The 14,001-nt window shown below is 36.1% G+C and overlaps 1 protein-coding gene across 4 annotated transcripts in view; it reads right to left on the bottom strand.

The window, feature by feature from the left end:
• CEP290 (centrosomal protein 290) overlaps window positions 1-14,001 on the bottom strand; it is a 118,961-nt gene that overhangs the window by 65,340 nt on the left and 39,620 nt on the right. For all 4 annotated transcript variants that reach the window (XM_030548587.1, XM_030548586.1, XM_030548588.1 and 1 more), the window contains 8 exons: window positions 13,368-13,491; window positions 11,836-12,008; window positions 10,064-10,226; window positions 9,219-9,319; window positions 9,051-9,138; window positions 8,374-8,486; window positions 1,604-1,688; window positions 203-345 (listed from right to left, as the gene is read on the bottom strand). In XM_030548587.1, coding sequence (XP_030404447.1) covers window positions 203-345; window positions 1,604-1,688; window positions 8,374-8,486; window positions 9,051-9,138; window positions 9,219-9,319; window positions 10,064-10,226; window positions 11,836-12,008; window positions 13,368-13,491 — 990 coding nt within the window. The remainder of the gene's footprint in view (window positions 1-202; window positions 346-1,603; window positions 1,689-8,373; window positions 8,487-9,050; window positions 9,139-9,218; window positions 9,320-10,063; window positions 10,227-11,835; window positions 12,009-13,367; window positions 13,492-14,001) is intronic.

The raw sequence follows: 14,001 nt of genomic DNA, 5'->3' as shown, positions 1-14,001 counted from the left end.
AGTATTCTGCAAGGCTTTGAAGATTGATTATTCAGTCAAGATGAATTTTACTCTCATGTGTCAATTTGATTTGTGTTTTTAAGATATTAGGGTGTATTTTGAACATATAACATCTAATGCTCAACACTGAAGCAGTCAAAACAAAGAGAATTCTATAAATAACATCTACCAAGCCAAATAATTCAAATGAAAGAAGACTTACATTTACTAATCGTTCCAGACTAGGGATCACTAAGGCTGTTTCTCCTCCTTTCACACTAGGATCCTTCTGCATTTCCTTGACAGCTTGTAATATCTCTTTCATTCCTTGCTCAAGCTGCTTGTTTTCTTCTGATAATTCTCTTACTGCAATGCAACAATGTATATTTCTAAAATACACCTCTACCCTGATATAACGCAACCCAATATAACATGAATTCGGATATAACGTGGTAAAGCAGCGCTCTAGGGGGGCGGGACTGCGCACACCAGCGGATCAAAGCAAGTTTGATATAATGCGGTTTCACCTATAACACAGTAAGATTTTTTGGCTCCTGAGGACAGCATTATATCAGGGTAGAGGTGTACATTTCTAAAATATTTTAAAATACTCTGGAAAAATACAAGTTAATCTTGGTTTCTGTTAGTCTGATATACAATAAAAATGGCTTAACTTAATCAAGGAAATACCCACGCACTTACAGAGTTCAGAGACTTCAGATTTCTATGCACAAGTAGTAAATGCGTCATTCTGACTCCCCAGTCCTTTGTTTACTAATGATCTAATCCAGCAAAGCACATATGCACATGCCTAACTTTAAGCAAGGGGGTTGTACCCCTGTCTTCAATGGGACATTCATGGGTTTAAAGTTAGGCATGTGCTTAAGTGCTGTGCTGGATAGGATGTAAGCAACTTGTTACTTTAATACCATATATTAAAATTAATAAAATGTGTTCCATATAGTGCCACTGATGTAAACCTTTAAGTTTAAAATCAGAAATATGTACCACACAATAGAAACTCTTTTAAAGAAGATATATGAAAGTTTAAAGTATTTATTGAAGTTCTAAAGAAATGAGAGACCTTGGTAAATTAAATTCCATTGTCATCATTTTGTAGCTTATCAGCAACAACCCTCAATCTACATTTCAGAGTTTAAAGGTATTAGGTCATAAAAGTCTCTCTCTCTCTCTCTCTCTCTCTCTCTCTCTGCACACACATATATACCCATATATTTACACACACACAGTGCCTTTCCTGCATTCTGAAAAACACCTCTACCCCGATATTACACGACCCGATATAATATGAATTCAGATATAACACAGTAGAACAGTGCTCCAGAGGCGTGGGGCTGCGCACTCCAGCGGATCAAAGCAAGTTTGATATAACGCGGTTTCACCTATAATACTGTAAGATTTTTTGGCTCCCAACGACAGCGTTATATCGGGGTAGAAGTATAAACTGTAAACTTAAAATAATAAAGGAAAAATTAGATTTGCAAGCATAACAAAATAAAACAGGAGAATATTAGCCCTCTAAAAATTATACATAAAAATCTGACTACCAGTAGCTATTTATAAATTTAACCATGGCCTATACTAATAAAGAATTACAGCTTACATTTGGATTGAAATTTGGCTATGGCAGTCCTGTTCCGTTCCAAATCTTTCTCTCTCTCATTTAATTCTTTTGCAAGGTATTCATTCTATTAGGGGGAAAAAAAAAAGAAGAATGAAAGAAAGAAAGAAAGGAAAATCCAGTTTTTAAGATTTTTTAAGACATAAGTATTCTAGTACTAAAAGACTCTAAATCTTAAGAACATACAATTGAGTAATGGCTGTTAAATAAAACTAGATTCCTGAAGAAATATTAAATCATACATATCTGACAGTACAATTATAAGAAAACAGTAAAAGAAACAGTGTCATCTGCACAACAACAAAACCAGTAAAAAAAAATATTAAAGCTATAAATAACATCTATACAAGCATTTAAAGTTTCCTCTCTTCATAAATATCCTATAAAAGCTTTGCACTACCTGCACTGCCTGGCCTCTGTATCTCTCAAGCTCGAGTTCTGCATTTCTATATACTGTGTTCTTGGCCAACAAATCCCTGGATATCTGCTCATTCTAGAGGAACAATGAATAATTAGCAAATGATTTGATTTCCATTTATGTATGTTACCTTTCCAAGACCTTTTCTGTGATATGAATAAAGAAACAACTTTTACATTTTAGCAGTAAATTAAATGAATTATATTATTTGTTTTACAATTTTGTTAACACATTACTTAAAAACGACCTGTTGGAGCAAAGCATAAGAGACAACAGTCAAAAAGACTGACTTATACAGACATACGAGTCCCATTTATCAATTATGGATATCAAAAAGAAGAATAGTTTGATAAATCTAGAAAATACCTCTCATAGTTTTAACTCATTGAAGTTAGTAATGGGAAAGAACTCTTTCATTAACTTGTTGATTCCTGTGTTAATGATGTTCCCCATGTCATATTCTCCAGGGCTTCTTTCAGTCCAATTTTTAAAAAGATTCATGCAACAGAGACTTCACTACTTCCTTTGGAAGATTATTTCAGCATTCTAATATAGAGTTCCCCAAATTTTTCAAATTGTAGACTTCATGTCATGAACGACACCCATACAATTCATGATCGAGTGGATCACCTCCCCTTCCACTGGAAATCCAATAAAATCCCTTTGGGAAGTACAGCAATTGCTTACACCGACAATTAATGTTAAGAAACTATTTAGTGCATTGAAAAATAAATACAACTTTGCATATGTGACCAACTAGCTCCTTTATGAATCACTGGAAAGCATTCCATATACCACCATCTAGGAACCACTAATCTAACAGATTTCATCACTTGAAATCTTTTCCTAATATTAAATCTACAGTTTCTTTGCCACTAGATGAAGAGATGGGAGAGAAAAGTTATTGAAAGCCAACTCAGAAACTTCTCACTAGCTGGAGGATGACTGAAAGAAAGCAATCTTTCATCTCCTTAATACCTTGGTTCTTTTCTTTGCCTATCCACATTGGTAGCACAAGCTTCAGAAGCTACTTCTCCACTATGCCTTGCATTGGCTAAAGCTGTGGCATCCTTTGACAGAGGACACTGCTCTGATATTCCGCCAATCACAAACTCATAGAAATGTAGGACTGGAAGGGACCTCAAGAGGTCATCAAGTCCAGCTCTCAGCACTTAGGACCAAGTAAATTTAGACTATCCCTTCCTTTCTTGACTAAACATGCCTAGTTTTTTAACCTTTCCTCATAGGTCAGGTTTTCTAAACCTTGTATCACTTTTGTTGCTCTCTTCTGGACTCTCTCCAATTTCTTCACATCCTCCCTAAATTGTGGCACCCAGAACTGGACACAGTACTAGTTGAGGCCTTATAAGTGCTGAGTAGAGTAGGGCAATTACCTCCCATGTCTTACATAAGATACCCCGTTAATACACCCCAAAATGATATTAGCTTTGTAAGCAACAGCATCATTGTTGATGTATATTCAGTTTGTGATCCTCTATAACCCTCTGGTCCTTTTCAGCAGTACTATCACTTAGCCAATTATTCCCCATTTTGTAGTTTTGCATTTGATTTTTTCCTTCCTAAGTGAAGCACTTCACACTTGTCTTTATTGAAATTCATCTTGCTGATTTCAGATCAATTCTCCAATTCCTCAAGATCCTTCTGAATTTTAATTCTGTCCTCCAAAGGGCTTGCAACCCCTCCCACTTGGTGTCATCTGGAAATTTTATAAGCATATTCTTATCTCCATTATCCTAGTCAGTAATGAAAATATTGAATAGTCTCTCTCACAGGACTGACCCCTATTGGACCCCATTAGATACATCCTCACAGTTTGACAGTGAATCATTGATAACTATTTGAATATAGTCTTGCAACCAGTTATGAAACCATCTTATAGTAATTTCATATAGACCACATTTCCCTAGCTTGCTTATGAGACTATTAAATGGGACTGTGTCAAAATACTTGGTAAAATCAAGATATAGCAGTAAACAAGTAACTATCAAAGAAGGAAATTAAGTTGTTTTTTGTTCTTGACAAATTCATGCCAACAATTCCTTATAAGCCTATTATCCTCTCTGGAGTGTTGTTGTAGCAGTGTTAGCCCCAGAATATTAGAGCGACAAGGTGAGAGAGGTAGTATCTTTTAATGAACCAACTTCTGTTGCTGAGAGATACAAGCTTTTGGTTTACACAAAGCTTGTCTTCAAGTCTGGGAATGATACTCAAAATATAACAGCTAAATACAAGATTGAACAGATAGTTTATAGAATAAGTAGTTAGTGGTTTTGATATACCTTAACACATTCAAAATTGTGTTCACCAAACAAGTAAATTTCACAAGAGAAGTGGATCTCACCATGGAATGGGCCACCCAAATACTCTGAGAGAATCTGATCCAATGCAGAACTAAAACCCTCTCTGATCGCACAGCCCTGGTTGTCACCTACCACCTCACTCGGGAACACATGCAAGACACCATCAAACAACTGCAACTCATACTCAGTGGGGACCCCACCCTGAAAAAAATATTTCCTGGCCTTCAAACAGCCCCACAGCCTCTCCAAGCTCATCATCAGAAGCAAGCTTCCTAGAGACCAGGACACTCCAACTCAAAGTAGCATCACGCCCTGCCACAACAACACATGCAAAACCTGCTGACATATCTCCACTGCTACAAATGATCAACACTCTCCACAACACACCTTTCCAGACCCATGGATAATACATACACCTATCACAACATGTAGCGTACCTCATCCAGTGGGTGAAACCAGACAATCACTAGACTCTCCAATGAACTGAAACAGGAAAATAATAAAGGACAGAAACATTGTATCACCTATGTGTGAACACTTCATAAAGCAATCACTCTATTGCTGACCTATGAGACCTCATCCTCAAAGGAAATTGCACAGCACTTTCAAAAAACAAGCCTGGGAGATTAAATTCATAACCTTGCTAGACACTAAAAATCAGTGTCTTAATAAAGACACTGGATTTATGGCATTCTGTAACCCACTAACCCCCACCCCATTTGTCCTATTTCTACAAGGGTATTAACGGGCCACTTCACTTTGAATGGTTCCTTAGAATGTGCGCTAATTACTTATGCTAAACTAGCTGTTCAATCTTGTATTTAGCTAGGACGCTCTAAGGCCTTGTCTACACTGCCACTTTACAATGCTGAAAATTTCTCGCTCAGGGGTTTGAAAAAACACCCTGCTGCCGAGCGCTGCAAGTTTCAGGCTGTAAAGTGGCAGTGTAGACAGCGCTGTTAGCTACTCCCCTCATGGGGTGTTTTTTTTTTTGTTTTGTTTTGTTTTTTACAGATGCCAGGACTACACAGCCACGTTAAAGCGCTGCTGCAGCAGCGTTTTAATGTTGCTAGTGAAGACATACCCTTAGTGCCCTTCCCAGACCCAAGGAAAAGCTCTGTATAGCTCAAAAGCTTGTCTCTCATCAACAGAAGTTGGTCCAATAAAAGATACTACCTCACCCACCTGTCTCTCTGTTATTCTCTAGGTGCTTACAAATTGATTGTTTAATAATTTGCTCCAGCATCTTTCCAGGTATTTAGGTTGACTGATCTATAATTCCATAGGTCCTCTTTTGTTTCCCTTTTTAAAAATGGGTACTATGTTAGCCCTTCTCTGGTCCTCTGGGACCTCACACATCCTCCATGAGTTCTCAAAGGTAATTGCTAATGGTTTTAAGAGTGCTTCAGCTAGTTCCTTATGTACCCAAGAATGAAATTCATCAGGCCCTAATAACTTGTATACCCCTAACTTCTCTAAATATTCTTTAACCTGTTCTTTCCCTATTTTGGCTTGTGTTCCTTCCTCCATGTTGTTAACATTAATTGTGTTGAATATCTGGTCACCATTAACCTTTTTTACTGAAGACTAAAGCAAAATAAGCATTAAACACTGCAACATTCCTGATGTCATGAGTTATTACCTCTCCTTCCCTGCTAAGCAGAGAACCTACACTTTCCATTGTCTTTCTTTTGCTCCTTACATATTTAAAAAAACCTCTTCTTATGGCCTTTTATATCCCTTGCTAGGTGTAACACATCCTGTGCCTTAGCCTTTCTGATTTTGTTCCTATATGCTTGTACTATACTTTTGTACTCCCCCTTAGCAATTCATTAATGTTTCCACTAATATCAGAGAGCAGCACTGACTCAGGCCCCCTCTCATTCAGATAAGGGCTGTAAATTACCACGACTTTATCTAAATGTAAACTAATTAACAAGTGACTCACCTCATGCCACAGGCACCGGCTTCCTTCAGGCTCCAGGGTGCTCAGCCCCCCTGTCCATCCACCAACCTGTCCCCTCCCCCCAAGCCTCCACCCCCACCTCATCTCTTCCCACCACATTATACCTCCACCCCACCTCTTTCTGCCCAGTTCTGCTCCCTCCCCCGAGCACGTCCCATCCCCGCTCCTCCCCCTCACTCCCAGCACCTTCTGCACACCGGAACAGCTGATCACAGAGGGCAGGAGGCACTGGGAGGGAGGCGAAGGAGTTAACCAGTGGGGCCACAAGTGGACAGGAGATGTTGGGGAGCTGGCCACTGGTAGATGCTAAGCAGCCACTAATTTCCGTGGATGCGCCAACCCTGGAGCCAGCACCTATGCCTCATGCTACTGTGGCCTGTTGCTTAACTGAAACTGAAACATAAGAATGGAGAGAACACTACAGTCATGAGGGAATCTGAAACGTAGGATTGGAAGAGGGAGAAGTTAAACAAGGGTTTGTTTTGGTTTTTTGCAAAACAAAACTGACCACAGAACTAAAAATCTCTCTAATCTTGTTTTCCATTCAAAAAAACAAACAACAACAACAACAAAACCCTCTTTTGTATTTTTGATGTCTACATATTGGCTGAGAAGCAGTTGTGATTCTGGTAGCTTTATATTTAAGGAACTTTCTATGTTTTATTACCGACACCTCATATGTGCTGGAATGGAACTGTCTTATATACGTTAATGAAGTTGAAACACAGAAAATAAAAAATGAACATTGTCTGTCATTTGTTACTGAGTATATTTTCTGAATAATTACAAAAGGTAAACTTACAGATATGCTGGAGAAGCCTCACCTGCGATCTAAGAAAAAATAATTCACTCCTCAACTGCCCTATGAGATTTTCGACTGGATCTGCCTGACATACGTATTCTGATGGTCCACTTTCAAGTCCACTTTTCAAAATTTCTGCCTGCAATGATTCTGGAAAGGCTCTCTGTTCTTTGTTGACATCATGAAAATTAGTTAAGAAATCACAATACTTTATTTGAGAATAGTCCTGTTCATATTTCAGCTTCACTACTTGTGATTTATAGGGTGTTACTGGCTTTCCAAGAATAGACTGACAAAAAATGGCAGATTTTTGACTAAGAGACAGCCCTCCCTGGAAATCTTCAGAAAATGTTTGGTCTGAACCAGAGCATACTGCTGTTTGTTTCTGAAAAGATGCTTTTTCCCCATAATTGTCACTGTTCTGTCCTTGAATCTGCTGGCTTTTGGAATCCTTTTGCATTATTTGTGCAGCAGAAAATGCACATGGATAGTTTGATTTTAAGCCTTTTGATAGCTGTCTATTAGTTGCATTGTCTGTTGTCCCTAGTGTCTCTGTAGATTGTAATCCTGATGATCTGTAAAGTTCTTTTATAGTAAAAGTTTCTGAATTATGGCCATCATCTTTCAGCTGCATCTGTGCCAGGTGTCTAGAATCTAACTGGACAAAAATATTTCCACTTTTTTCTGACTGATTTAGATTACCAAGTACACTAGAAATTCTTCTTGATAGATTTCCCAAAGCCATGGTATTTTCAGACATATCGTTCTCAGATTTTAACAAACTAAATGATGCTCCTCTAATTGAAAGTATGTTTTTCATTTCCATGTTACATGAATTGTTATCCTGTATTCATAGAAAAGTAAAAAATGCTTATTATAGTTACATCAATATGTAAAGACAATTCATTTAGGATTAGGAGTACTTGTGGCACCTTAGAGACTAACAAATTTATTTGAGCATAAGCTCAAGATGTTCCTACTGTATTTTCCACTGCATACATCCGATGAAGTAGGTTTTAGCCCACGAAAGCTTATGCTCAAATAAATTTGTTAGTTTCTAAGGTGCCACAAGTACTCCTCGTTCTTTTTGCTGATACAGCCTAACACGGCTGTCATTTAGGATTGTTTCTTTAGATAGTTACACTAATAATGAATAACTATATGGAAGTCTAAAAACTATATACTAAGACACTAACAGGTCCTGTTTTGGGGCCCAACTCATACAGAAAAAATACAATACACTACCTTTGCTTTAACTTCATCAACAGTAACTGTGCTCATGAAGTCTGATTTCTCCTTTTTTGTCTTCAGATCTTCAGTAAAGCTATCAATCAGCTGCAGGTCATCTGCATCCAATCCTAATTACCAATACATGTATGAACAACAAATTATTATGAATGAATTTATCATTGACAATAAAATGAATTGTTCCAGACAGTGGGCTAGCTTTCTTGTCCCTATTCTGTGATGCAAAGGAGTCATAAAGTTGCTCCTTGTAGGCAGCTGATGAGTCCCCTGGGGTGGATGTACTTCTGGCTGGTGTAGAATTGGCATAGCCAGCTCTTTGCAACATCTCTGTTACAAACATTTGCCTGAAGAGAGAGGGAGGTGCGGCTGGAATGTTCTGCACTCTGACAACACTTTAGATGTCATTACAAGCCAGCACAAGCTAGAACACACATGAGGCTGGAGAATTAGTGAAATACAAAGCCACTCTATCCCTTTACTTCAAATACACCAACTTGAACTCTGGTGCAGCTGAAGATCTGGGCCACTATCTATACTCAGCTTCATAACATTTAGATACATTAGCAAATGTGGCACATTGTCAAGTCATCCCAAATAAATCTACACAGAACCACTTTCAGTGGCTGGTTTGAAAACTGATAAAATCTAAATAAACAGCCATGATTCTGTCCTACCTAACATTGCCGCTCTTTTTCCTTTCTCCTGAGCCAGTTTACGAATCTGTTGTTTCAGTGCAATTCTTTCTTCTTCCAGTCTTTCAATCTGCACATTAATAAATATTAATATTTATTTCTGTTCAGTTTCATTTTACAAAATATGCATAAACACAGTTTATCACTTGCCTCTTTTAAAAGGACTTGGTTTTCAGCTCTGTACTGCTGCTGTTTTAGTGTCTTGCTGTTTTTAAATTCAGTTAAATCTATCATTGTCTTTGGATCAAGACCTGAAACACAATCCATGCTGTGTAATTATTCATTAGCTAGAAAAAATAATTCTAACTTTACAAAGTATTAACACATAACCCATTTAAATAAGAATACTTTGATAAATATTCAAGTAGGATTACAAATAATTATACAGAAAACCAGTAAGGGCACTTATTTTCTTCATATATAACAGCTCTTCCATGCCTAATATAATCTAGAAAAAGGACAATATTAACTGACTTACCCACAACTAAAAGTAATATACTTCAGGTAGCAATTTATCTTTTGCTATAAAAGAGCCTAAACAGACTAACTTATGTTTGTTTTTTCTACATTTTTCAATCAATATTATGACAGATAACACTATATTTTCTTTACAAATATCATAGTGTTAGAATGTACTATGCTGGATGAGCCATTCTGGAATCAGGAAAAGTTAGATAGCATCATGGAAATAAAAATGCAGGTTGCAAACACTACTTCTTCTTGTTCTTCTGGAGGGAAGTGTGGGGGGCAGGGGGAGAGAGAAATGTAGCTCTGTCAAGAGCAGCTTACTGACCACATTTGTTCATGAACAATCCTACAGCTAATAACTTCTTCCTAATAAATAAAGAAATAAATTCATCACTTCATTTTTAGTAAGACAAATAAAATAATTTACACACACTGTATTACAGTAAGGTAAGCTATTTGCATAAATATAACATTATTTGCACACTATGGCACAGTGAAATCTTTGTAAAAGTTCATAAATGACATACCTAAGCGTTCCCTGAGGTCTTCATTTTCATCAAGAAAATCATTGATTTTAAGTCCAAGTTTGTTCACTTCCTTAATCAATCCTTCAGTTTCATGATCTCTTATTTTAATCTGCTTTTTTAAATCCTTTATTTCAGCAATAGCATCTTCCAAACCATATATCCCCTGAAATAGTCCCAAAGGTGAATTTAAAAGGACTTCGTAAATTGTCCAAACATTATACTAAAATTAAAGACTCATGACAGGCAAGAAGAAGGTTACGAGTAAGTGGAGGGATTCTTTTGAAAGAACATTATAGGATTAAGTTGAAGTAGTCCACCCCCTTGAAAGGCCTGATCCAAAGTCCACTGAAGAGCAAGCATAATAATTTTTCTGATCATGGAAAATAGCACTTTGTAATTAAAATAGAAGTCTTAATTTACAATACTTTATGTCTCTCTCCTTTTTTAAATTTTTGATCAAAATTGGCACATGACAAGTGTTTGTAAGTAGTGTCACCATGACAATGCATGTAGTTTTACTGAATTCCAGCATACCTTTGTCAAAGACCATACATACAGATTTTACACAATGTCCTTGGGTCCAGATATCTTCTTTTGGAAATCTGAAGTGTCCTTTTTTTAATTTTATCAATGAAAATATAAGGGTTATTTAATAATTAAAAAAGTTTGCTTATGACATATTGCTATTCCAAACAGTGTTTGCAGTGAAAAGTTAAATGAGCATAAACACAATCAAAGGTGTTTTTTGCTCAAAGTAAACGTTAACCATACTTGTTCAATGTTTCACAATAAACTTATTCAGAACATTGAGTTATTTGAAAAAATCCACTACCTCGGAGAAATACACATGCCTCTCTGCAGAGTCTGAAGTACTGATACCAGCGCACATTTAAAAAAAGTACTTTTGCATGAATATTCTGCAACCCTAAAAAATGTTGCCATAAAAAGGTCCTTTTTTTATTTTCAAAATATGGTAAACAAAAAGCTTTTGTTGCATTGTCAAACAGAATTGTCATGTGATCACCCTTTCACAAGTATGGCTAAAAAAACAAAACTTAAAGCTTATCACTGATAATCAGATATCATCCGACAATGTGATGTTTACTATTTAACAAACAATACAATTCAATGCAATGGAAAGGAACTGCATCTTTTTCTTTACCCTGAGATGTATATGTGTAACATACACATGCTAAGTCCCTCATCCTGCAATGAGCGCCACACATACATAGATCTCTGCAAAGAATCATGGCCCAAATTTGCAGAATATTTTAGGAACGTAAAAATTTAAAGCACAGTTAGGATCAGGAAAGTGATTATCTAAAAATGGTATCTTGTCATTCCTCTTACTTCTGTGACAAACATTTTTTTATTTGGTGCTGCCAGTAATTTTCAGAAATGCTTTTCCCACTGTTTACAAGATGGAGTTCTGATACTAGCTTAACTGTTGACCCTTTAAAAGCTCCTCATCTTGGCTATCCATCTTCTGTTGTCTCAAGACAACTATTCTGGATGCTCAAATAGAAGTTTCATATACCTTGCCAAATATAGCTTAACTCAAGACTCAATTCACTCATCTACCATTTACAACAAGATCAAGGAATGCATAAGAATGAGAGAAAAAACAATGTGGGAAGTTGTTCATTTGACATTTGTTTTTGTTTTATTTTTCAGCTAGAACACAGTAAATGGGAAAACTGCAAACAAAAAAAAGATCTGTTGAAGATATAGTCAAAAACTGCTCTTTTCATTTTATCAAATAAACTGTGTACCGTTTCATAGTCTCTCATTCGCTTCAGAACCTCAATGAGTTCTTTGTCCTTTTCCCTAGCATCAGACTCTGCTAATTCTGCCACTCTCTCAGCCTCTTTAGTTCTCTGTTCCAGCAGCTGTAATTTTTCCTGTATTTCTCCAATACGATTCTGCTGAGCAAGAGATGAGAGACCTGGAAAGAAAAGCCAATTTTGCTGTTATATTTTCAATGATTAAAACATTAAGCCATTTCTGATATGAAGTAACTGAGTGCTTTCACTTTGCTTTGATTGAAATCTAGAAAAGTCGCCACAAGTAAATTATTATTTTGTATTTGAGTTTTGGTTTTCACAAATCTTTTAACTTCATTCTGAAATAAACAGTTTTACAGCAGTTTATATTATGGCCTTTTTATTTTTACAAGCAACTATTAAGGCAACTTATGTGAAGTCAGTTCATATAATGGACAATAGCATTCCATTTGAGTTCAATGGCACAACTCACATATTTAGAACTCTTCATGTGTGTAAGAAAGACTTTATATATTAAGACCCTGATCCTGAAAAGACTTATGTATATGTTTAATCTTATGCATTCTGATTACTTCCACTGAAGCAGATAGGAGTGCTCACAGTAAATGAAGTATCAGGGGGTAGCTATGTTAGTCTGGATTTGTAAAAGCAGCAAAGAATCCTGTGGCACCTTATAGACTAACAGACGTTTTGGAGCAGTAAATGAAGTTAATCACATATGTAAGGGCTTGACTACATGGGAAATATATTCAGTTATAGTGGTATAATTATACTAGTGTAGTTAAACTGTTACATGTACACTAGTATAACTCCCCTACATAGACACTCTTATTCCAGAACAAAAAATATTTTTCCCCCAGCTCACCTTAAACTGCTTCCAAAGTGATATAAATTAAACCTGAAAGAAGCATTTTTATACCAGAATAACTGTGTCCACAAGGGGTATTATACCAGTATAATTATAGCAGTCTAAATTCACACCATATACTCTTATAACTTCCCTATGGAGATAAATAAGGCCTAAATCTATGCAGAATCAGAGCCCAGCTACATTTCTTTGCTTCTGGAGCTCTAATAAATGGTCTCTTGCTGCAACTTGTATCTGAATTTAACGTACTCTTTTTAAGTTAATTTATCACAGAGTCACAGTTAAATTACCGTATCTACTTTTGTAATTGGTATGTAGGCAATGTATTACTGTTTGTACATATAACTATGCCACAGAAGATGTAACTGCATATTTCTGAGTGAAACTTACATAAATCTACAGAACTTGAAGAAATATGACAAGTATTTATAAAACAGACTTTAATACCAGATACTTCAATAGCTATAAACAATTAATTTGATCACATCCACACACTGAAAGTCAGTCCCCAATGTTTGTCAGATGGAAACAGTGAATCAGTAAGAGAATAAATGTAATTCATATTCTTTAAAAATACAGAAAACAATGTAAAGTTTTAAAAAATGCTCATTATAAGTTGCCACTGTGTATTTAAATAAAAATACCAAATTACCTTTATCTTTTTGGAGTTCATTTTTCAAATCCTCAATAATCAATGCGTTTTTTTCCATTTCTTTTGTATATTGTTCAACTTGCTCAGTGAGCAACTTGATCTGACTGTCTCGTTCTTGCACCCCCTACAAAAATGCAATTATGTTAGAAAAGTAATTAACATTTAATACTGCTAACACAGAGTAACTTACTACTTTGAATAGAAAGAAAATGAAAAGATGTAGAACAGTTGATAAAAAAAATCTGAAAGAAACAATTAAAGAAACAGTAATACTTACAACATAAAGTTCAGATATTATCTAGTAGTGGGTATATAAAGGCAAAGCAGTAAAAATAAAAGAAAAATAGTCAAAAGTAAAATATACAATTAATATAACCTTGTAAAAATAGTACGTAAAGCAATATCCTTTAAATACATATTTATTGAGCTGTTTTGAGATATATCATCAACTTCAGTGGACCAACGTGCAAACTTTAAGTTAAGCATATGTATGTTGGCAAGATTGGGGTCTTTCTTGCAAATTCCTCATAAGCATGTGGTGCTGGCTACTGACAGAGACAAGATTCTGGACTAAACAGACCACTGGCCTGTAGGGCAATTCCTGTGTTCCTGGATGCATGAGTCTTTCAGAGGG

Source organism: Gopherus evgoodei, chromosome 1 (genome assembly GCF_007399415.2).
Source record: "Gopherus evgoodei ecotype Sinaloan lineage chromosome 1, rGopEvg1_v1.p, whole genome shotgun sequence".
Classification (NCBI taxonomy): Eukaryota; Metazoa; Chordata; order Testudines; family Testudinidae; genus Gopherus; species Gopherus evgoodei.
This window is presented reverse-complemented; position numbering and strand designations above follow the sequence as displayed.